The sequence below is a fragment of the Marmota monax genome, unplaced genomic scaffold (assembly GCF_021218885.2).
Source record: "Marmota monax isolate L192 unplaced genomic scaffold, Marmota_monax_Labrador192_F-V1.1 WCK01_AAM20220418_F8-fsc00031, whole genome shotgun sequence".
NCBI classification, from domain to species: domain Eukaryota; kingdom Metazoa; phylum Chordata; class Mammalia; order Rodentia; family Sciuridae; genus Marmota; species Marmota monax.
This window is the reverse complement of record NW_026695197.1, coordinates 16,010,804-16,035,958: the sequence shown is the minus strand read 5'-3', so window position 1 is coordinate 16,035,958 and position 25,155 is coordinate 16,010,804. Positions and strand designations below refer to the sequence as shown.

The 25,155-nt window shown below is 37.8% G+C and overlaps 1 protein-coding gene and 1 pseudogene across 1 annotated transcript in view; one reads left to right on the top strand and one right to left on the bottom strand.

The window, feature by feature from the left end:
* The window catches only part of Epg5 (ectopic P-granules 5 autophagy tethering factor), a 101,999-nt gene that overhangs the window by 49,933 nt on the left and 26,911 nt on the right, over nt 1-25,155 (top strand). Inside the window, exons 24-30 of the mRNA XM_046428317.2 lie at nt 1,289-1,412; nt 4,609-4,753; nt 8,841-9,012; nt 10,606-10,768; nt 19,595-19,737; nt 20,916-21,072; nt 24,199-24,393. Coding sequence (XP_046284273.1) covers nt 1,289-1,412; nt 4,609-4,753; nt 8,841-9,012; nt 10,606-10,768; nt 19,595-19,737; nt 20,916-21,072; nt 24,199-24,393 — 1,099 coding nt within the window. The remainder of the gene's footprint in view (nt 1-1,288; nt 1,413-4,608; nt 4,754-8,840; nt 9,013-10,605; nt 10,769-19,594; nt 19,738-20,915; nt 21,073-24,198; nt 24,394-25,155) is intronic.
* LOC124081917 (peroxiredoxin-1-like) lies at nt 17,227-17,800 on the bottom strand (annotated as a pseudogene).

The window sequence follows — 25,155 nt, the reverse complement described above, 5'->3', positions numbered from 1 at the left end:
AGAACTAGGAAGTAGGTTTGGGTTTTATTCACATTGTTCCCTCACCTTTCATCTATAAATTTAATATAAACCAAATATTAATCTTATAAATAGGATTTAATAAAAATGACTCTTAATAATTAACTCTGACTACAAAAATAGCTTGGTGGGGAAAGCCAGCATTTTATCTGGCACTGAGGCCTCAGGCTTACTTGACCTTAGCCCCTCAGGATTTGTTCTCAGCCTTCAAAATAATTTCTCCCCTTGCTTGGATGAAGGAAAACTCATTTTTTTAAAAACCAGGCTTAATCTCTTTGAACATTTCAGATCAGCCAACAAAGACTTTGATACTCCTTCTGTCTCTCTTAAATCCACCCCCTGTGGTGTTTATAAAGTGGCCATCTATCTCACTGAGTCAGAAACTGGAAGCGAGAACTACACACATACCAACCTCTTCCCTTTGGGCCCTCACAGCCCTTCCATGTCTGACTTCTAGACACCCTGCCCTGGAGGTAAAGGACCTAGTCTTCCACTTCACTGAGCATGGCCACGTGCTGATTTCTGGTCATTTGTGTGTGCCAGCTACTTTTCTAGTTCTGTTGATGGAAACAACTGCTCAGAATGTCAGTGACCTTAGCTAGTGGACTTTGTGCCTCGTAAAAACAAAAATAAAGGAAACATAATTATATTTTTAAAAAAGTTTTTACTGGAAAATCAAGTTGTTGTTTTTTAAAAAAAATTTTTTTTAAAGCCTGACTTTGTTTATTTCTTCTTAATGGGAACAGGGTGCACACATGGCAGTGAGTTTGATTTATAATTCCTCAAGTCAGGAGCTGGCCATGGAGTCTCTGGCTGGCAAGTTCTTTCAATGCAAAAGGTCTCTGAAAGAGAAAATTTGATCATTTAAATGTTATTTTCACTTTTCCAAACACTAGGGCTTACTGTGACTGAATTGTTCAGGAAAGCAAAGCTGCAAATTCAGATTCTAGGGCTGTGGTATAATCATCTCCTTCAGTTACTTTTTCTGTACACTGTGTTTAACCCTGTGTTAATAATGGAGCTCCCAAAGACCCTTCTTTAGACCTTTTTTTTTTTTTTTTAAGCAATTATTGCATCAGATTTTAACGATCAGGGACAGTTCTCTACTGCTGGACCATGAGTTTTTTTGGGAGGGGTAGTGGTTGTTTGGTATATTTTCTGGATTGTGGGCTTTCTTTACCCTGATAGACTTGTGCCAGAGGTCTTAGCAATGTAAGAAACTTCATCTGAACATTTAAAAACTCACATAACTTATGTTTTTATCTTTTAGGCTCTTCAATGTATATATATTATGGCTAGAAGATGAAAATTTTCAAAAAGGAGATACCTATATCCCTTCTCTACCAAAGCATTATGATATTCACAGGCTAGCAAAAGTGATGCAGAATCAGCAGGTGAAACTATGGCATTGTCTTGTTGAGCATTTCTGAATGTCATTTGAACCAGTCATAGTTACAATCTCAGGGTGAAACCACTTATTGATATGGAAGTGGGTGGTCATGGGAATGGTCATTATTTCTGTAGGTTTTCTCAATATATAAGTGATTGTGTTGAGAGGATATTCCCTTTTGAATCTCTAGCCCCACTGTGACTTCACCTGGAGGCCTAAACTCATTTTTGAGCTTTTTACAACTTCTACATAGTCTTTCTTTGACTGTTTGTATTCTTTTTTATTTTAAATTGTCAGCAGCAGAACACTTTTAAGCAATCATCTCTACCATAAAAAAGCTCAGGGAAAGTTTAAAAATATTTTTATTTTTTGCAGTTCAGGATTGAGCCCAGGCAGGACCTTATGCATACTTGGCAAATATTCTACCATCAAGCTATATACCCAGCCATTAGTGGAAAGAATTTTAAGCATTCATAAGTTACACAGGCGGTCAGTTGCAGGGAGGAGACGAGGAGCTCACCTTTGTCTTTGAAGAGGTTTATTTCTTGATGTCCTTTCTAGAACCACTTGATTCTAGTCTCTGTGTGTCCTAAGCTGTTTTCTTTCTGGCACCCAAAGATGTCTTTGATCCTTTTTCAGATCCAAACCTCTAATCTCTGGTTTCTTAAAGCTTCTGTGGCCAGCTTGAGATAGGGCTGAGGTTGGGGGAGACATGTCTGTCCTATTCTGGATCCTTTCTTCTAGAGCCTGAACTGTATTGGGCATTGACCCCAATGTTGGAATGTGATTTGAGAACCTCTAAGATTTGAGAGGCTTGCCATTGGACCCTTAAGCCTACCCACTTCCACATAATGTGTAATACTTCCTCTCCTGTTGGTTCTGCTGTTTTCCTTCCCTTTCTCCCAGGGGTACTTACTGAGTGCCTTATACATTCCAAGAGTTTAATCTCAAAAATACAAAGAGATGTGATATACTCTCTGCTTACAAGGAGCTTCTTATCAAATGGGGGCCTAAACATATATCACATCTGTGATCAAGACTGGGAGTGGAATGCAGGGTGCTGTGGAAGCAGAGAGGGGTGGCAGTGGTGGGAGACCTATGAAATGAGCCTTGGGGATAGCTGGATCTCTTGCAGACTAGGCAAGAGCTCTCCTGCTGAGCCACTTCAGCAGCCCTCTTCTGAAGTATTTATTTGGAGAGCTATCGAAATAACCCATCAGTGATTAAATGGATGAATTAAAAATATATTGAGGAACAATCAGTAGATTTTATGATGGGCTAATTACACAAGAACTCCAAAATTTCTAGCTTGTCAGTTAGAAATGCTATTTACCAAGTTAGGGAATGTAGTAAGAGGAAGTGCCTATGGTTTCAGAGAGCTTCTTATTCTGCTATATTACAAGCACTTGGACTGGAGGGGAGATACAGATCTAGAATTCAGGAATGAGCCTGGGTGGGAAACGTGGGTTTAAGAGTGATAGAATGTTTAGATTAAGCAGAGGACTGCAGGTGGAATTCTGAGAAATAACATGTAAGGGTCCAGAGAAATAAGGCTGGGGATAGAGGAAAAGTAAATTTGAGATCATGGTGGCCTCAAATCCTTTTAGTGCTGTTCCATGCTCATCTCTTCTTTACATTCTACATCCAAAGTCCTTATGCAAACCTTTGCACAATATAGGTACTTTAATTTTTTTAAAAAAATTTACCATAGCTTTCTTGGTTCTTTCCCATTTATTCTTATTCCTTAGCATTTGCAATCAATTGCTTTTCTTTTTTTAAGTTTTTGCTTACCATTTAATATGCAACTTTTTTTTTTTTTAATCTGTAACTAAAATTCCTGGAATTGTCTTTTGCTTACCCATCAGCAACTCCCACTATTTGCTTTATCTGTCGGTCTCTGTCAACAGTTATTTAGTGCAGAGATGGACAGGGTGACCTGGTGATGGTATTGATTGGAGATGCGTTGTCTACATAGCAGGAGGATCTGCAACAGTCCAGGTGCAGACAGGACCTGATTGGGTGCAGGATTACTTTGGAGCTTCTTCTCTGATCCTGGAATGCCTTGTCCTGTGCTTAGTTTAGAAATAATGATTTAGTATTTGATAACAGTGGCTTATTAAGAAGCCAGTACATTTTTAGGATTAGAGGGATCCTTGGGACTGTGGAACACTTAATGAGGGGGGCAAGGAGATCATTGCCTACAAAACCATATTATGTTTGATTACTTGCTATGCTGTTTGAAGTCATCATTAGTGTGTGTTATTATCTGACATTTTTATTGTTGTTCAGGGTAGCCCACCATTCTAATATGTGACGATCCCCAAAGTAAAGAAATATAGTTCAGAATATGCAAGATAGCCCACTGAAATATGGAAAGAAAATACTAGAACTTGTTTTTTCTCATTTTATCTACTTATTTATTTTATCTTTTTTTATGAGTAAATTCTGCCATCAAGAAAAATAGAATAACGTAATAGATATGCCCTTTTCCCCCTCCCTCCATGTGTCTAGTTTTCTCTAGCCCATCTGCTCTCTCTACCATATTATCTTGGAGGTAAACTTAGAGGTCATTTGATATATAAAGGTTATTTTAAAAGATAAAGATAAAATAGCCCAATAGCATTTATGTCTAGAAAATATTAATAATTTCTTACTATCAAATATCTAGTCATCTGTTCAAACTTTTTCTTACCTCAAATATGATAAAAATTTTAAAATTTATTTTTTGGTGCTGGTGATTGGTTGCAGTGGCACTCTGGCACCAACCTATATACCTGGTCTTTTTTTTTCCACCCCCCTGTGGTACTGAGGATTGAAACCAGGGGCATTGTGTCACTGAGCTATACCCCCAATTATGTTTTATAATTGTGTATTTTGAGACAGGGTCTTGCTAAGTTGTCAAGGCTCACACTGAACTTGCAGTCCTCCTGCCTTGGCCTCCTGAGTCATTGGGATTGCAATCATGCACTATGACCCCTGGCAAAAAGTTATTTTTTTAATCATGGTACAGTTTAAAAAAAGAAGTTGCAAATATTGCTAACATTATTAGTGACCATTTAAAATGCAGTCTATCCTAATGCTAGAGAATTTGAAGTTGACCATCTCATATTGAAACTTACTGGTTTACTTTATAGTTAAATGTATAGTTTTATATGCGAATAATAGTTTGTCAGAATTCAAGTACTATGGTTTTATTCCAGGATCTGTGGATGGAGTATTTGAACATGGAACGTATCTATCATGAGTTCCAGGAAACTGTTGGTGTGTGGATGCAGGCCAAGCTCGAATCCCATTCCATACCCTGCAGCTTGTTGGCACAGCTGGACTTCACTGATCCTTTGTTGGGTGAGTTTTATTATCATCAGCCCCTTTAAAGACTGACTGACTGACTGAATGAATGATTGCATCAGAGTCATTGAGGATTACCTTTTCCACACTTTTATCCCTCTGGTGAGAATTGCTTTTGAGTTTAATGTTAACTTAGGACCACTAAGGACTAGGTTAGGCTGCAAATGAGAATCCAAACCAGAAATGACTTAAATCGCTTTGGGTAGAGATTTTCATTTCTCTCACGTAGAAGAAGTTTGGAGGCAGGCAGTTGAGAGCAGTAGGGTGGGCTCATGACCCCTGCAAGCTTTCAAGGACCTCGTTCCTTCTTTCCTTGCTGTCCCACTGTTTGCACAGATGACATCCACTTCCAGTTCAGGATGGCTGTTTATGCTTAACTGTCCCCTTCACATTCACATTCCAATAAGCAGAACGGGAAATCTTTCTTAAAAATCTCTTTCAAGAAGCTCACAGACTTTCCAGTTATATCTCATTGCCCCAAACTGAGACACAGGGCTGAACTTAGCTGGAAAGGAAGCTGAGATGCTCATGATTCATTTCTTTTTTGATGCTTTAAAAAGAAATTTCAATTTACTTAGGAAACTATGTGTAAAATGCAACTTCAAATGTAATTATTGTAGGTTTATAGTTTTAGTATTCAAAAGTCTATTTTTCTTTTATACTTTTTTTCTGAACCCAGAACCTATACCATTCAAATGGACGACATTTCCAGAATTGTCTACTATTGTTTCTAGAGGATGTTATAAATTATCAGTTTTCTATGCTGGGCTACCAAAAGCCTATTTAACTTATAAAGTTGCTGATGTATTTCATTAACAAAATTATAGAAGATTATAGTTGACTTACACATTAATGTTAATTGCTGAATGTTTTTAAAATATAGAACATAAAAGTAAAATTGTAAATACAGTTGTTGCCCAAAATATTATAATATATAATAGAATAGAATACTGAAGTGATTCAGAAAAAGGCAAAAGAAAATAAACAAAAAAAAAACCTCTCTTATTCCTCTTATTTCAGCTCTGCTTCAAACAGCTTGTTAGGTGTGTGAAAAGCAAAAACAGAACCTCTCTGGGCTTAAGCTTTGCAAAATGAAGGTGCTGACAGTGTTATCTAATACTTCAAAAAATTTCTCTCCAACATCTTTTTCCTTTGCTTTTTTCCCTGAAATAATAATAATAATAATAATAATAATAATAATAATAATAATATTTTTCTTATTATAAAAGTTATGTACTCATTGGAAAAAAAAACAAAAAACAAGCCAGACATGGTGGTATATGTCTGTAATCCTAGCAACTTGGGAAGCTGAGACATGAGGATTGCAAGTTCAAGGCCAGCCTTAACACCTTAGTGAGGCCCTCAGCATCTTAGTGATACCCTATCTCAAATAAATTAAGGTGATGTACACCTGTAATTCCAGTGGCTCAGGAGGCTGAGACAGGAGGATTGAGAGTTCAGAGCCAACTTCAGCAAAAGTGAGGTGCTAAGCAAGACCTGTCCCTAAATAAAATACAAAAAAGGGCTAGGATGTAACTCAGCGGCTGAATGCCCCTGAGTTCAATCCTTGGTTACCCCCGCCCCTACAAAAAAATTTAAAAAGGGCTTAGGGATATATCTCAGTGGTATAGCACCCCTGGGTTTCCTTGGTACGAGAGAGAGAGAGAGAGAGAGAGAGAGAGAGAGAGAGAGAGAGAGAGAGAGAGAGAGAGAGAAAAGAAAAGAAAAGTAGTATAGGAAGATATATAGAGGAAGGTTTGAAAATGGCCTTCCACCTAACTATTCAGATTTTCATTTTCTACTCCTGAAAGTTAGATGAGAAGAATGAACATGTGTTTAGATCTGGAAACTAGTAAATGCTCTCTGTTCATGCCTGTGTGTCTGTAATGCTTTCATTGGTACCCCAATACTGCCCTAAAAGGCTAATTGTCTTTTCTAGAGTTAATACAATAACTTAGTTGGTTTGGGCCACTGTCCTAGTACTTTATGTGTATTAACTCAGTCCTCATATCAGTCCAGTTTGAGTATTCCTTGTTAAGCCAAGAAGCAACCCAAGTGTAGGATGGTTGTTGGGTAACTTGCCTACATGGGCCACATCTAGGAATTCTGGCAGAGCTGTCTGGCTCCTGAGACCCTTCTGTTCACCACTTAATAATATTCCTACTTCTTGTTTCTGACCATCAGTACAGGTTGCAGTTCTAAACAAAATTGGGGCCTGTGTTTCTGAATAACAACTTTCAGGTTTTTTTCAAAGGAGAGCAGATTAGGTGATGATTGTATCAATGATTGAACTTGTTATGGTTGTAGGAAAAATTTGATGAGCATACTTATGACACTGATTTATATTTCTTGACCTATTTTCTTGGATTGAAAATTTTTCAGTTGTGGTCCAATATATGCCCTGAATTTTAATTTTTTTCTCTTTCATTTTGTATTTAAAATATTATCCTTGATTTTTCTTTCATGGTAAATTTTATTGGGTTGAAAGGGCCCCCAATTTGTCTTTTAGAGTCATCACCTGTAATGTTGTTTGAAAGAAACTCTTAACACAGATGGTCACAAGTCTTATCCAATGATGACTGTCCAGCTTTGTCACATCTGTGCAAAGAGTGGTGGTTCTAGTGGAAAAACACCAGTTACAAAGGACAGTGCTGTGCTTGATCCTTTTGGAATGTTAACTTTCATCTGTTTGGGGTATAAACAATACAAGTCTCCTTCTGCCAAGTAAAATTATGGCCATTAAATTTTCTTTGATTTTTCTCAACAAGAATAGAAAGTTGAATGTTACATCTGGAATGAGATCGGAAATCCGTAGTCGTTGCTTAAGTACTGTTGACTTACTGATCTGAAGTTTCCTTGACCTCTCTCCTCTGATAACTTTACTATTACAGTTTTTATCCCCAAACTGGTGTATAACAGCAGTTTTCCTAGTGTTCTCAGTTCCACCTGCTGTTGGTATGTATATATAGCAAGGTGCAGAGAGGGAGAGGAGATAAATTTATTAGACACATACTATATATACTATTCCATATTAAGTGCAAGAAATATCAGATTTTTGAATTTTATTAATCAGTCTGGGACCATGTGTGATCTAGTGCAGAATTGCTTGGTATGGATTCACCTTTATTTCTTTTGTATGGAACTGGGCAGCTTATTTGGACTATCAGAGCATTTGCTGAGTGAGTGAATGAATAAGTGACCAACTGACTATGTGACTGCATAAACATGGGTGCTTTTGGATTTTATGCCCATGTCTTCCTTCATTTTATCTTTTATACTTCTAGCCCTGTTGTTCAAATCTTGAATTAGTTTTAGATTTTTCACTTAGTTTTATTCCATAATGTTCATTCCTCCTTCTCCTGTCCTGCAAAGTGTCTTTGGATGGCGGCATTAAGCTATTTTTTTTGCGGGGCGGGGAGGTTACTGGGGGAACTCAACCACTGAACTATATCCCCAGCCCTATTTTGTATTTTATTTAGAGACAGAGTCTCACTGAGTTGATTAGCCATTGCTGAGGCTGGCTTTGAACTCACAATCCTCCTGTCTTAGCCTCTCGAGCTGCTGGGATTAGCAGGTGTGCACCACCGCACCCTGTGTTGTTAAACTCCTAACTGGACTACTTGCCTCTGAATCTATGCTGTTAGCCTCATCCATCGTCTAGATGGTAGCTACTGTGTCTTGAGCTTGCTTAGAGCTGCTCTCTAGATCCCTTTTACACTAACATCAAGTCCAAACAGCTTAGTATGTCATGCAAGGCTGTCACAAGTAGTAATTTAATATCATTAACTTTTGCTCTTTAGTTACCATTATATTATAAAATTTTCAAGGACAGGGATTCTATTGAATTGTAGCACATGCCCCTGCTGAGCTCCTAGCTCCTAGTAGAATGTTACTAGACTCATGTGTGCTTACTCAAAACTCACAAGAACCAGAAAATAATGATTTTTATGGCCCCTTGTGGTTTAAGGAACCAATCTGGGGATCTCTAGCATTCTTTATAAAGTAATAGAGCACAGCTTTGTACCATTTGGTATAGTACTACTTACTAGTACCCATTACCTTGTAAATATATTTTTTCTTTTAGCCAAAGAAAGGATCTTAAGTAACTTGCGGAAACACGAGGCTCCCCAACCTCCCCTTGTTCTGCATCCCATGAGGCCTCCTGTGCCAGTTATTTCCTCGACTGTCCTGCTGAGTCACAAGGAAACTACCCAGCTGGTGTGCACAGACCTGAACGTGCTGCAGCAGCAGGCCAGGTAAGACCATGTGCCCTCTGGGGTCATGCTCCCGGGCTTGGCTGCCTTGCCAGCCTGGATGATTTAGTACCTGACTGGCGTTCTCATGGGCGCTCTTACCGTGAGGTAATTTGACCAGACTGGCCCAGGCAGTTCACTTGGTGAACTGAGCCTTGACAAGTCTTTGAATTTCATGTTGAAATTATGTTTGCTTTTCTTGTGGACTGCCAATCTGACTTATTTTCTGTGGGGGCACTTCTGAGTGACAGCAGTATTGGCCAAGATTTTCTTATGCTTCCCTGAGGAGACTTTCTGATACTGGAAAATGGTGTTGGAAGTGGGGATGAAAAGAGTGTTGCTTTCTTTTGTCACTGCTTTGCTCTATGAACTCTTTGTTCTTTAGAAAATTGACATAGTCACTTGGTTGACGCATGAGAAAGTCCTTCAGTGTTTTTAGTTCACACGGTAGACACGGAATACACTGTTCAAGGTTTTGATGCTAGCTTACACTCTTGTAAGGAGCGTATGTGGAGAAGTCTCTTTTATTAATAGTAAATGAGCCTTATTTTTGTTTTTGTAGATCTTTTGTTCCTTTTTATTGGTAAATTATACACAACAGTAAGATTCATTGTTATATATTTGTATGTGCACATAAATATTACAGTATAATTTGGTCAATTTCATTCTCCTAGCATCTCTCTAAATAAGCCTTATTTTTACAAAACCCATATAAATCAATTTTTTATTGATGTTTTTTTTCTTGCCTCCGTTTGATCCCAATGTTTATTGTGTACACTTTAATCCCAATGTTGTGTGCATACTTGTGTATCTGCCCATTAACATAATAATAAATACAGTTAGAACAGTATTGACATCCCCTATACATAGTTTGCTTTTTTAAGTCTTTGATATTTCAGTTTGAATTGCTAATAACTAAATGTTATTTTACTTAAAATTAAGGCATTCTTTTTTAAAAAAGTTTTTTTTTTCTAGTTGTAGATGGACAGAATGCCTTGATTATTTTTTTTAAAAACATTTTTTTTTAGAAGTAGTTGGACATACCCTTTATTTTATTTATTTATTTTTACATGGTGCTGAGGATCGAACCCAGGGCCTTGCACGTGCTAGACGAGTGCTCTACCGCTGAGCCACAATCCCAGTCCCCTTGATTATTTTTGTTTATTTTTATGTGATGCTAAGGATTGAACCCAGTGCCTCACACACGCTAGGCAAGTGCTCTGCCACTGAGCTGTATCTCCAGCCCAAGGGCACTCCTTTAGGATGAATAAATTAGAGGTCTTCTTTGTTCTCGTATATTTCAGGATCCATTTTAAAAGCCATATTAATATACAACACATTCTAAATGGAGATTTATTTGAGTAAAAAGTTGTGCCACTTTACCAGAATGCTTTTTCTTTTTTTCTCTTGTTTCTTAACTTTCTGGTCAGTTGGTCTGCTAGGAGTTGGTTTGGCCAAGCCATGGCACATACACACCTTTTGTCTTCTTGTTAATTGTTTTATGTTATAGTACCGGCTGGGGTAGCTGGAAGCCTTTATCACTTTTCATAGAACCTTCCGGAAGACTTTCTTTTACCTTCTGGTGGTGTTTTTTAGAACTGCAGCTCTTCGGGAGTCTCAGCAGGTTGCCCTGGATGGTGAGCTGTTGGATATAATGCCCAAACAGTACATGAATCGAGAAGAACAGACCACACTACATTTGGAATGTAGAGGCAGCAGTGGTAAGAAATGCCAGGGAGCAGCAGTTGTAACAGTTCAGGTAGGATTGTTTATATTCTTTGTAATATAGAGAATTTTAATTGAGTTGCTAATATTGATACATTATTGAAAAAAAATTGGAAGAACAATAGCCTATGATTTGTGCCTGAAACATTTCATAGTTTTAGGGGGAGTGAGAACACACAGAGCTAATTACACATTTCTTTGAGTACATGAGTACTACAGGATATTCAAATATGAATTCATAGAAATGTAGAATCATTGTGAAGATGAAGATGGGCTTAAACTGATCCTTAGGAGATTTCAATGATGCTGGTTTGGATTCAGTTAGAAAATACGGGGATGGAGTTGCCATGAAGTCACTAGAGGCCAGTGACTAGATCAGTGTATTAGTAGATCAGTCCATTCCACCTGTTTTGTGGAATAGTGGAAAGGTTGGTGTGAGCTATGACAGCTCTGTGGCTGATACCAAAAACAGCAGGGAACTCCTGAGGACCAATATGGGAAGGACAGAGCCAGCAAGTCAGTTGGGTGTAGCTTGCCAACAGGCCATGAGAGACAGACATGTGACTATATGACTGAACTATATGAACTATATGCTTCAGTTGCCTTCTTGTACTTCTTGCGCATCTTTCATTGATGCTAAAAATGAATTCAGTATTTTCTGAGCTGGAAAAGAAATATTTAGAGATAGATACTGCCTGCTGCCTGACCACATTAACACAAAATATCTCTTCTTTGTTTATTTTTGGAAATCAAGGGCAGTTTGTTTTGTTTACCTTTTTATTAGATCTGCATTTTACCTGTTGTTTACCTTACATCAATTTCCATGGGAGACTGTTTTCTCTAAAATGTTTTTCTGAAATAATCTCTCATGCTTACTGTATTTGTTATTACCTGATTTTTTTTCTTAAATCACAGTTTTATGCATTTAAAGTTAAGAAATTTGACCTGGCAGGAAAGATGAGTCCAGCTTATTTTTCTGCATTTTATTATAAACACGTGAGGCTCCTGAAATTGAGTTATCTTTGGCCAGATGCTTTGTGAAGCTAGTTTTCTTTGAGTGTAATTTTTCCCGGTTTCTAATGCTGTGGTAAGACCAAGGTGGAGGTATTTAGGAAGGATCACTTGCTAAACTAATAAAACTGGAAGAAAAGTCTTTCAACTTAGAATGGAGTTTGAGCTGGAGGGAAAAACTGAAGATATGGTTATAACACAAGGGGAGGATCTTATTACCAATTCATATCTTCATAAATACAGTGTTTTTCCACGTTTTAAAACTGCATACTGTATCTTTGCCAGGACTTTAGTTCCAGATAGAGAAGGGAATTCTCCTAAAATGTATTTTTTCAGTGACTAGTAAGATAAGTACTAATTCTGGCTGAAGAGTTGTAAATATTTGCTGCCCCAGTCAGAGAAGAATATTGGCCTAACTGTTGGTTTTCAGAGTATTCAGTGGAAAATACTACCAGGCAGGCCAAGGAGCTATATCCCCAGGCCTACCGGTGACTTGCCTTGTCTGTTTTTACAGACACACTGAAATACTTGAGTTTTCTGTTCTAGAAAGAATAATTGGCAGTTGCTAATATTGCTTGTAAAAAGAGGGGAGAAAATGTAAAAAAGGACAAGAGGGATAAGGAGGGGTTTTTTTTGTTTGTTTTAATTTGAAATAATTCGAAAAATTTAGCTTGTGGTCATAAACCATTATAGATATTCAAGTTTTTTTAAAGCAAGTTTTAATTTTCTGCTGACCTTACTTTTTTGCTCAGAACTCTGACATTGACTTCAGTTTGGAAAGATCCAGAAGCTTGATAACCTTCACTGATGGACCCTAGGAGTTCAGTCTCAACAATAGTAGTATGCATCTAAAGTTAAGAAATATATTGTCCAATAATGCAGATATGCCAGAGGAATTAAAAACTTGAAGACAGTAAATAGCTTTTATATCTTAGACTTAAAAAAGATTTTTATTAACTGGTTGTAGTGGCACATACTTATAACTCCAGCTACTTGTGGCCAGACTAGACAACTTAGTGAGATTCTGTCTCAAAATAAAAAAGGCTAGGGATATAGTTCAGAAGTAGAGTACCTCTGGGTTCAGTCCCCAGTACCAACGAGGAAGAAAAAAAAGATGTCTCTAGAAAGTTATGAAGTAATTGCTAATTGAGGCTGTCCTGGCTGTCTTGGACAGTGTTGCTGACTGATACTTCTATGAATTGAAGATAAAATTATTATTTTGTGTATTCACTAATAGCTAAGAGCAAGGTAGAAGAAAAGTTGAACGCCTCGCCATGAAGGTTGGGCATTATCTTTGCAAGTCAATTGGTGTTACTCTAATTTTGGTCAGAGATTGTACTCAGACCTAACACCACACATTACCCAAATGGATAACTTTGGTTGTGGATAACTTAGTTTAGGGAAGCAAGGTGTTAGTGGAGAATGGGGAGGGTGAATTATGAATGTTTACAACTCATGATGAAACTATCATGTTCTATAAGAGATTTTGTTATTTTTATACATAAAAGTTTATCCCTCTATGTACACGTTTATGTCCAATGTCCACTTCATAGCTATATTCAGTGTTTGATTCTGTTTAATATCTATCATCTGGTGATAATGAACTTCATGAGGTCTCTTCGAGTCCTCTTAAATCACATCTCATTTTCCAGGGATTATCTTCCTCAGTTCAGCCCTTAGGTTGCCAGTTGTGCTTGGTTCTACTCCTGATACCGTTCTTCATATGCCATCATCTACTTTCATTGACTGTGCTGGTCTTTTTTTTTTTTTTTTAGTTGTAGATGGGCACAGTACTTTTATTTTTTATTTGTTTATTTTTATGTGGTGCCAGAGATTGAACCCAGTGCCTCACACAAGCTAGGCAAGTGCTCTACCACTGAGCCACAACCCCCGCCCCTGTGCTGGTCTTAATCTGAGGTCTGTGAATGGTCTGTAGCGATTTGGTACGGTTCCTGAAAGTGAATTTTTTTTTTTTTTTTTGGAGAATTCATAGGTTCAGTAGATCCTGAGTAGTGCATGACCCTCAGAGATTAAAGATAAGTTGCCATATATTGATGATCCTGCCCAGAATTCTCTTCTGAGTTCCAGATCTTGATTTCCACCTACCTACTTACAGTCTACCTGAACTTTCTATGGATACCTCAAATTCCATAGGTCCCTCACGAATCTTGATCACATCTTTACTCTCCAAACCTATTCTTCCTGTAACTTTGCCTACCTGATCTCCCAGATGGAGACCTAGCTTTAGTATCATCTAGTTGCTTCCCAAAATATATTGGTTCAGCTTTTGACGTGGCTTTAAATTGATTCCCTTTTCATCGTGGCCATTGCCATTGCCTCATGCTAGGCCCACCTCACTTCTCCCCTGCACTGTTGCATCAGGCTCCTGGCCCAGAGCCTCTCCTCATCTCCCTTTCCCATTCAACTCTTTAAACACAGATCACATTTCCAGGATAAAGCCCCCCATTGGCTGTCCAGTATCTAGTAGGAACAAGACTGCAGAGCCCTTCATAACTGGTTCTTGATCTTTTGCTGTGGCACTATGTTTACTTCCCAGACATTCTATTTTCCAGCCACTTAGGCCTTCTCCATTCTCCAAACATGATATATATTGTCCTTATGCATAAGCTGCCTCTGTTCCCCTCCTACCTCATGTTCCCGACCTCCTGCTCAGCCTTCAGTACTTGGTGCAAACCCTTGAGGTCTTCCTGACTCCTCTGTTGGGTTGAGATGTTCCCTCTATGCATGGCAGCTTGTGCCATAGTGCTCTTGCAGTCTCTTGCTCTTTTTTTTCCCCCTGCCAGACCAAACTGTTTGGGAATAGGGTTTCCATGATCACTTATTTGAATATTTCTACCATCTGGCATGGTCTTGGCACATAGTAGGTGCCTTGTAACATTTCTTGAATTAATCAGTGAAAGTCACCACACATTGATTTAGGTTGTGTGATAGCTAGTTATATATTATGATTAGTTTTACAACTGTTGCAAGATTTTGAGTTCTATGAGGTGAGGGCCCTTGTCTCAATTGTATTTGTATTGTCAGTGCCTTACGTAGTGCCACCAAATGGATGTGTTTGAAGAAATGGACAGCTATAGATTTATATCCTTTGCAGTAAGTTTCTTTATTTAAACTAGAACTTTGTAGGTATTATTTGACTGTGAAAGAAAGACATTATAGAAGTTGCAACTTTTTCTTAGTAGAATTTAGCAGTCATTCTTCGCTTGCACTTACCTCTGGCCTATTTATACAGCATCATTCTTTTTATACAAATCTCAGCCTAAATATTACTCTACATTGCTCACTTGACTTATTTATTTTTTCCTTTATTTATTTTTATGTGGTACTGAGGATCAAACCCAGTGCCTCACACACACTAGTCAAGTGCTCTAGCACTGAGTCACAACCCCAGCCCCTCACTTAACATTTTTACTCAATTCAAGAGTTTCCCAAGCATTGGATCTTGGAAAGCAGTAAGGATGGTCTTACTACTGCACACCACTGCCTTTTCCAGGCCTGTTCAGAGTCTTTCCTGTCACTTGCTTAGTCACTGAGTCATTGTCACTCAGATATTATGTTAGGTGTTACATTTGCTTACATTACCGTACTTGTCAAAAAATTAGCTTGAGTTCAGAGAAACAGATTCAAAGACACTTAAGAGACCTGCCAATCACATAGTTGATAGTTCAGTTTGAATTCCAACTTGCATTCCTTCTAAATTCCAGACCCATGCTTTTCCCATTAAATGTCACCACGCCATTTTACTTCAGATGCTGCTCCACTTTCTGAAAACTGGCCCTGTGATTCTGAGTTAGCTGATCATGATAGTCACATATTATTTAAATGAAGATGAGTACCATTTTCTTTCTCTTTTTGATTAGAGAATGTATGACCTTAGCCAAACACTTTGGATTAGATCAGTTTTTTTTTATTAGTTGTTGATGGACCTTTATTTTATTTACTTATTTATATGTGGTGCTGAGAATCGAACCCAGTGCCTCACACATGCTAGACAAGTGCTCTACCACTGAGCCACAAACCCAGTCCCAAGATCAGTTTTTTAAAAGTAGCTTCACAGGAGATGATTTTACAAATCAAATGTAATTTTAATAGCTTATTTATCAAGATTTCACATCATTAGATTCAATCATTAGATTGCTTAATAGAATTCTTCTGAAAAGGAAAATTCTGGAAATTTCCAGCACTCTGCAGGTCTTTGAACTATGTATAGCTTGTTTTGGGTATACAAAAAGCCAAGTGTATTTTATGAGAAGTGAGACGTGCCTTTTCTGTGGTCACCCTTCCCAATGGAAGCTTTTAATACTCCAGAGATATTCCCCGAGGAAGTGGTGTGATTTATTATTGGGTTCCTTTGGCCATATTTTGGTATTGTGGGGCATACTTGTTAGACCCAGGATTGATTTATTATGTGAAAAATTTATCCATTCCTACAAATGAAAGATGGAAAAGACCCACTGAGGGCCTCCCATTATTGTAGAAACTTGCTGAGGAATGTACTTTGTCCAAATCTTCAATTTCTTTGTCTACTTAAAATGTCCCAAGTGGAGGGGCTTCCACCATGCTGCTTTGTTCTATTGTCTCCAACTTCTTGTCATTATGAACTGTGAGTTAGTCTTTTATACCTTTGTTCTAATAAGCAAAGAAAATGTTGAACAGTGGTGGGAAAGTAAAGACTTCTAATAATAACATTGGTGAGATTTATAGAAACGAGTCTTCATTATTTTCATGATCATTGAAAATAGGTGTGCTCAGTGGACTGTCAAGAGCTGTGCCCTGCTGGGTTCTGTGTATTGCCATTGCCTTCCAGGAACTCTTGTTAAAGAATTCATGAAAGTCACTTTTTTTTTTAAATAGTGTTGGGGACGGAACCCAGGGCTTCGTACATACTAGGCAAGTTCTGTACCACTGAGCCATATCCCTAGCTCTTATGAGAGTACCTTTGACAGGGAAACAGGGAATCATTGAAATGATTTGGTGAATTAAATATTTACACTGTTACAGACAACAGATACCTGTAATCATGTAGTGGGTCTGAATACTAGGTTTGGGTAGCTGTGTATAGAGAAAATGTAAACCCACTGCTCACCCACGTGTTTGGAAGACCATCAGAGGAGAATGAGGATTTTAAACTCCTGCATTCTGAATATTCCGGCTCTTCAGCGTTCTCTGCTGTGCATATAATATAAGTTCAAACCTCCTGGTAGCTGCTATTCAGGGCCTCCCCAGGACAGCTCCTCCTGCTCCCTGGTCTGACTCTGTTGCATTCTTCAGCCTCAACCCCTGGCTGTAGCCCATGGCTTCTCCTTTTTGTCCCTTTGTTTCCCTCAACCTTCACAACTGTCACCATCACAATGGCTCTTTTTTTTCCCCCTAAGTTAAAATTTAGTAGATAAAAAATAAAAAAAGATATTTTGTTCTCGTGGCTGTCCATGGCAGCCTGGCACTAAAATGGCCCACTGTTCAACATTCTTTGCTCTCTTGGACACCAGGCCTGTTGGTATCACTTGCCAGGCTTCCAGCCAGCTGGACACACTTCCTCATGTTTGTCAGTGAACTGGGAGGCTTCCACTAGTCTGAGTCTCATGCACAGAGCAGCCAGTAGGAAGGTCACCTACAGTTGAGGGATATATTTATCACTAATGATAAAGAGGCCCCTGGATGAGATGCCTTCCTCAGCCTTTGAGACCCCATATTTCTGAGCAATGATATGCTTGGGGTGTGATACCAAGGGAATGTTCATGGGTCGCAGTCTTCTTTGTTTCTTGGGTGTGTTGATTCACACCAGATAACAGAAGTGAGAATCCACAGAAGCAACCACTTGGCAGTTGAGTGTCTTAAAATTCTAAACTCTATCACTGAAAGCAGGGATCCCTGTTGGATTCTTAAAGATGAAATCAAGAGGAATATAGAAGAACATAACGTAATTCCCTTTGTAGTCCAGATAGGCCAATATCTTTGAGCTGGCCATGTGGCATAACAACTATGTCTTTGAACTTGGGGCAGTGTGCCCAGTTTTGGCATTTCCTCATGACATCTTGCTATCAGTAATCTCTAAGACAGAAGCTACCACATCAGGAAGAAGACCCACAGTGGTTCTGTCTTTGTGTGCCATGTGGGCCTAAGATGTCCTCTGTGTCTATCCACATCCACAAAAGGAAATGACAAATGCACAAACACAACCAATCATCATGAGGCTCACCATCAGTTAGAGAAAGTGTGGCGATACCTCCTTCAAGTAGGAAAGACATAATCTTAAAAAACAGTCTTTAGACTAAATTGAAATAAATTTAGTTTTTCTTCACTGAGAATCAGTATAAATTTTATCAGAGACAAGCTTTCAGGAATCACTGAATTGGCCTGTTGTTCCTTCTTTGGCATGCAATTGATTTGGACACCTTTCCATATTTTACCTTATTTTGTTGTTCAGTAATTATATATATTTCCTTCAAAAATGGCAGTTGTTTTGTTAACAGCATCTGTGTCATTCCTGTTTTTATGCTGGGCACACATGTTTGAAGTTGAATTGTGTGTGTGTGTGCTGGGTGGAGAGAACACAGGTTAAGGCGGGGACAGGGGAGGCCGTGCAGTGGGGTGTGATCAACAGAGGAGAACTCCATGTGCCACAGGGAAAGCCTCAGTGGTGGAAGCATTGAGACTGTTTCTGTTGAGGATTTGAGCAGTCAAAACATAAGTGAAATAGAATGTAACCTACAAAAGACTTTAAACCATTGATAAATTAATTCAAGATCATATCAACTTATAAGGTAATCATTTATATAGATATTGTTTTAGTCAGTTTTTTTGCTGCTGTAACCAAAAGACCCAACAAGAACTATTAGAGGAGGAAAAGTTTATTTAGGGGCTCATGGTTTCAGAGGTCTCAGTCCATAGATGACTGACTCCATTGCTTTATGCCTGAGGTGTGGTAGAACATCCTGGCAGAAGGGTGTGGCAGAGGAAAGCAGCTCAGGACATTGCACCAGGATTCAGAGAGAGACTTCTCTCACCAAGAACAAAGTATACAACCCGAAGACATGCCCCCTCCCAATGACCCACCCTATTTGCCTACAGTTACCAACCACTAAATTACTATCAGTGATTGATGCACTGATTAGTTTAAAACTCTTATCGCCCTATCATTTCACCTCTAAACTTTCATGCATTGTCTCACATGAGCTTTTGTGGGACACTTTATATCTAAATCATAAAATAAAAATTTTGACTTTTTTTTTTTAGAAGAAAATAATTTAAGTTTGATTCTTCATAGAAAATCTGAGAATCTTGAATAGTTTTTTGTTTGTTTTTGGTGGTACTAGGAATTGAACTCAGGGCCTCATGCATGCTAGGCAAAAACTGTACCAATGAGCTACATCCAAACCCTTTGCACATTGAGGTCTCCTCTGTTGATCACACCTCACTGTGCCCAACCCCTGCCTTAACCCTGTGGGTTTTTTTTGAGGGGGGGGTAACCAGGAATTGAACTCGGGGCATTGACCACTGAGCCACATCCCCAGCCCTATTTTGTATTTTATTTAGAGATAGGGTCTCATTGAATTGCTTAGTGCCTCCACTTTTGCTGAGGCTGGCTTTGAACTCACAATCCTCCTGTCTCAGCCTCCCGAGCCACTTTGCCCAGCCTGTCAGGGTTAAGTTTTTTGACAGATTTTTTTCTCATCCTTTTCAGGATCAACTGAGTGTTTTGTGTTAAATTATAGTATTAATTGTAATAATACTCTCTTCATCATATGCCAATGTATTTATAGTAAAATATATGTTCTAGAAGCACATAGGGGAAAAGAAGTCCATTGACTGCTTTAATTTTTGTTAGTTTGAAGGCATGTATAAGAATGAAGCAGTAAGCCAACAGCTTCACATTTTGCGAAAAGAAGTGAAACAGTTGCAAGCAGAAGCTGCTAAACCACCTGCACTGAGTATTGTGGAAGCTGCTGTACATGCAGAGAACCTAATTACGTAAGTTCTGGCAACCTCAAAATTTAAAATACTGTTTTGTTCTTATTAATAGTAATTATACATATTACACCCACCTACTACCTTAGACACCCCAGTGATTAAGTTAATAGAAAAATTAGCAAACTGTGGCCTTTGGGCCAAATCTGATCTCATGCCTATTTTTATAAATAAAAATTTTATTGGAACACAGCTGTCTACATTATTTGTAATATCTATGTCTTTTGAGCTGCAACAGATAGACTTTAAGGCCCAGAAAGCATAAAATATTTACTATCTGGCCCTAGGTAGAAAGAGTTAGCAGACCCCTGAATTATGAGATGTGCATTGAAATTTAATGATGGAGGAACTTAGTGCTTAAGTTTGATATCAAAGTCATCTTTACCCAGTAAGTCACCATTGTCATCTCAGGTTTTTGAATAGTTTCCTGTGTAATTGCTTAGGGGAATTAGGGCTCTCAAGTGTAGCTATTAAATTGAGTGGTCGTGTAGTTTTTCTCTTGGAACTCTTGAGTTTCTTCCACCATCTTCTTTTTTTCCCAAAGCCACCAGGACATAGCTTGGGACAGGGGAGGTTGACTCTCTGTCTTTTACTTTCATGTGACTCCACATTTGGTAGCAGTAGACACTCTCCTTAGTAGATTGGGGTGGAGTGTGTTTGGGGACCTGGGAAAGAGGAGGATATCAGGTGAAGCAGAAGTTGATATTTTTGTCACTGGGTAGGCACTAAAAAAAGTGTGGGAATTAGAAGGAACATCTTTATTTTAGGTCTTATTGTATACCAAAATCTTTTCTTCCACCTCAGTCTGTGCTTGGATTCTAAAATTTAGGGAAACCAGGGTTCTGGTATTTAAAATATGTGTTATATAAGGAATGCAAAAAAGTTATTTTATGCACACAATATGACCAATTTTAGTGAGTGTGAGAATGTTAATTGGTCCTTATAATGCAGCTGATCTTTGTTTTCCCTGGGAAGCATAAAGTCATAGCTGTGTTTTAAAGTTGAATTGGGTAAAGGTGTATGTAACACATTTATCACATGAAATGTTTCCAAAGTGGCATTTGCGTGAGGCTCTCAGGACTGTGATGAATATTGTCAGATAAATGTAGAATATGAAAGAAATACTGGCAAATACAGATTCAATTATTATAGACCAGAACTGTGTGCATGTTTTCCCACAGGACCTTAGTGAATGCCTACAAGTTGCAGCCAACACCTGGATTTCAGAAGGTTGGCATTAGCCTTTTCTTTACTGTTGTGGATTATGTGAGCGATGAGACGCAGCGCCACCCCCCTACAAGACAATTCTTCACTTCATGCATTGAGATCTTGGGACAGGTAAGGTTACTATGTTATTTGCCTTGTTCAGATAAACTGAGTGCCTGCAGTGTCTTCATTGCATACGGTTATCATCAGCTTCAGACTTTATTGCAGGTTCATTCTTACCTGATTCAGAAACCCTTTGGGGATGTTGGCCTCCAAAATGTGATTAGAATTATTGGTAAATAAGGGGCTGGGGTTGTAGCTTAGTAGTAGAGCCCTTGCCTCACATGGATGAGGCACTGGGTTTGATCCATAACACCTACATAAATAAGTAAGTAAGAAAGTAAGTAAGTAAATAAATAAAGGTATTGTGTCCATTTACAACTAAAAATATTTTTTTAAAAAAAGAATTGTTGGCAAATAAGAGATTAAATTATTCATGTTTGAAAGTCTAGAGAATCAGATTCTGTGTTATTGATATTAGCAGTAATATTACTGAAGCTCTTTATTGTTTGTAAAATACTGTCTAGTTCATTATTTTATTTTATCATCAAGGTGACTTTGTGTGATTGATTTCATTCCTGTCCTAAAGATGAGAAAACTAGACTCTAAAAGGCTAAGTGACTGGCCTAAAGAATGCATCTGGAGTGCTGAGGCTGATGGGATCCTAAGGCTTCTGACAGTGTCAGTACTCGCTCCACCTCACCACAGCTGCCTCCCAGTTGCTGTTTTGGCCACTATTTATCTATCTATTTGGCTTACAGTTAAATATATGGATGTTTAAAAAGGCTAGGGCAAAGTATCCATGCAGATTTGTGAAAATGTGTCATAAAAGAAAGGAAAGCCACTATTTGATAAACCATGTACTCTCATTGAAATTTAATTGAATGATTACTTCTTTATTGGATACTTACAAGGAAGTGACATAGAATAGATATTACAATCCATTTTTTTCTAAGTTTTTTCCCCTGATCTTCAAGTAATTGTATGCTTATGGTAAGCCATATAGACAGTATAGAAAGTATAAAGAAGAAAAATTTCTCATAATCCTGATCAGCTGGAACTAGTTGCATATCGAAAGTTTCATTATAGTTTGTCTTGTGTATATGTAAACACAGTATGTCATTTCTACCTATATAGGTGTATGTAGAGATACACACTTACAAAGGGACACATACTATTTTGTAATTTCTTTTCATTTCAACATATTTTTAGATATTATTCCATGTTAATAAATATAGACCTGTATCATCACATAGAATTTGAATGTCTGCATAGTGTTTTATGATACAGATGTATTATAATGTGTTGAGCTAATGTTCTAGATGGATATTTAGGTGATTTGTTTTGCTACAATAAGGTTGACATAAATAGTCTCATATATCTTTGTGACTTCTGGAACTATTTTCTTTAGAATAATTTCCTCAAAGTATGATTGCTATATCAGAAGGATTTGATGTATATTATATATTTGACATGTATTGTGTAGCATTTAATGTTCTTACTTCATTGATCTGGGAAGTTTGCACTTATTTACACTATTGTTTAGCAATGTTGAAGTTTATTCTCTGTATCTTAAACAATGTTAGGAATTATCATTCTTTTATAAGTATTGATAATCTGATAAGGGAAGTGGTATATCATTTTCAAAACTTATAATTCTTGAAGTACTTTAAAGTTATGTTATATATGTGTATTATTTATATGTATGTGTATATATATGTATATATGAGAAACATATATAGTGAATTGCTAGCTGTTGTCATTGGCACATTTTCTTTTTTTTAATTTTTAATTTTTTTAAATTTTCTCTTATTTTATTACTTGAATATATAATTTATTTAATAATTTTGAAAAGTAATTTGACACTAGCTAACAAAAATATACATTCTCTCTGAGTCATTGATTGTACAATTAATGAAATTAGTTAGGACAATTAGAGATCAGCAGGAAAGGGTGTGGGAGAGAGCAACAGCCACAGACACCAAAAGTGATCTCAGATACAGAGGGTGCAGAGAGACAACTCCCTGAGTTCCTCCACTCTCCATGGAGACACCTTCTCTAGGCTTGGATTAGTAAACACTTCCCTCTGGCACATTTTCTGTTGGAATATCTTGCTACCTCCCTCCGCCCCCGCCCCCGCCCCCACCGTTTTGTGGTCCTGGGGATTGAACCCAGGGCCTCATGCATGCCAGGCAAGTACTTTATTCCTGAGCCATATCTGAAGCCCCAATTTCTTGCTTTTTGATTCTTTGAAAGAGTTCCTCAAACTATTAGCCTGATGTCTGGAATGTGTTACAAATATGTTTTTCTAATTTGTTATTTTTCTTTCATTTTATAATTCCTTTTGCCTTATAGAAATTAATGTTTGCGTATATCTGTTCAGACTTATCAGTCTTTTTTAAAATTTCTGCCTCATCGGAAGAGCCGGGGGAAAAGATTAACATTAAACAGAGACATGAGGTGGGAGGGAAAGGGAGAGAAAAGGGAAATTGCATGGAAATGGAAGGAGACCCTCATTGTTATACAAAATTACATATAAGAGGTTGTGAGGGGAATGGGAATAAAAACAAGGAGAGAAATGAATTACAGTAGATGAGGTAGAGAGAGAAGATGGGAGGGGAGGGGAGGGGGGATAGTAGAGGATAGGAAAGGTAGCAGAATACAACAGTCACTAATATGGCATCATGTAAAAATGTGGATGTGTAACCGATGTGATTCTGCAATCTGTATTTGGGGTAAAAATGGGAGTTCATAACCCACTTGAATCTAATGTATGAAATATGATATGTCAAGAGCTTTGTAATGTTTTAAACAACCAATAAAAAAAAAATTTCTGCCTCATCAAAGCCTTTTTGACCCTGAGATTACTTTTATCTTGATTATATTTTGTGAAAGTTAATTTTTTAAATGTATTAAAGGAATATCTCAATAAAATCTATAACCTAAAATTTTATTTTCTTTATGTTGTGCCACCATGGATTCTTTAGTAACAACACTAGGCACATTACAGACTTTTGGGTACAGATACCCCAGTATCAACTCCATTGGAAATGATAGGCTTATCTCTGTTGATTTTAGATACCTTTTTCATTTTGTAAAATTATTTTTGCCTTATTTAATACCCCTTAAAAGTTGGTTGCTTAAATAAAAGTGGGGGAGGGGAGGATTTGATGACATTTTTCTTGTTGTTTTTTTAAGGTGTTCATCAGTGGTACTACATCAGAATGCAAAAAGGTACTTCAGACCATTCTGAAGAATAGAAGGCTCTGTTCTCTTCTGTCGCCTTTCTTCACTCCCAATGCTGCGCCTGCAGAATTCATACAACTGTATGAGAAAGTGGTGAAGTTTCTGAGTGAGGACAACAGTGATATGATTTTCATGCTGCTAACCAAGGTGCGAGGTGATTCATTCCTGATACTGTGAAACTGAGAAGTGATCATTGCTTCCCAGTCCATAGAAATGGAAGGACCTCTGGAGGTTTGATCTCGGTGACCAGAGGATAAGAGCCCCTTTGAGCAATCTGACCCCATGAGTTTCTCTTTGGGGAACGGCACACTGGTTGTGTTATGTAGGACTCTCATTCCACATAGTATTAAAAGACTCTCCTTCCCAAGCCCTTTTTTAAAACAGTATAGTTTTGAAAATATTCATAATGGTAGTTTAATAGATCCTCTTTTTAAATTTTCCTGAATTTGAGCCTAAATTGTATTTGATAAGTGAGTTGTAATATGTGAAGTCTCTTGTATTTAGAATAATTCAGCTCTAAACAAATTTTCTTTGTCCTCATTTGGAATAGACTATTTATTCTGTGAGACTAATGGACGAATTTACTTAACTAGTCGAGAATTTCAGAGCTTCACCTATTTTGCCTTCATTTGTACAATTCTCTGACATTTGTGAAGCAGTAAAACTTGGCATTTTTTAGAGCCCAGAGACTGATCTCAATCTATAGTAGAGGAGAACATGTTTTTAAGTGTGGGATTCTGGAAGGTAGTACCAACAGTCTGAATTTTTATTCACTGAGGTAGGTAACATAGAGCTCAGAAACATGGCTGTTAAGACAGTTCCATAAAGTGACTGCTTGGCTGTGGTACTGGAACCAGTGAAGGAGAACTTTTGATCCAGGTCTTAGGGAGGAACCTTACTATAATAAAG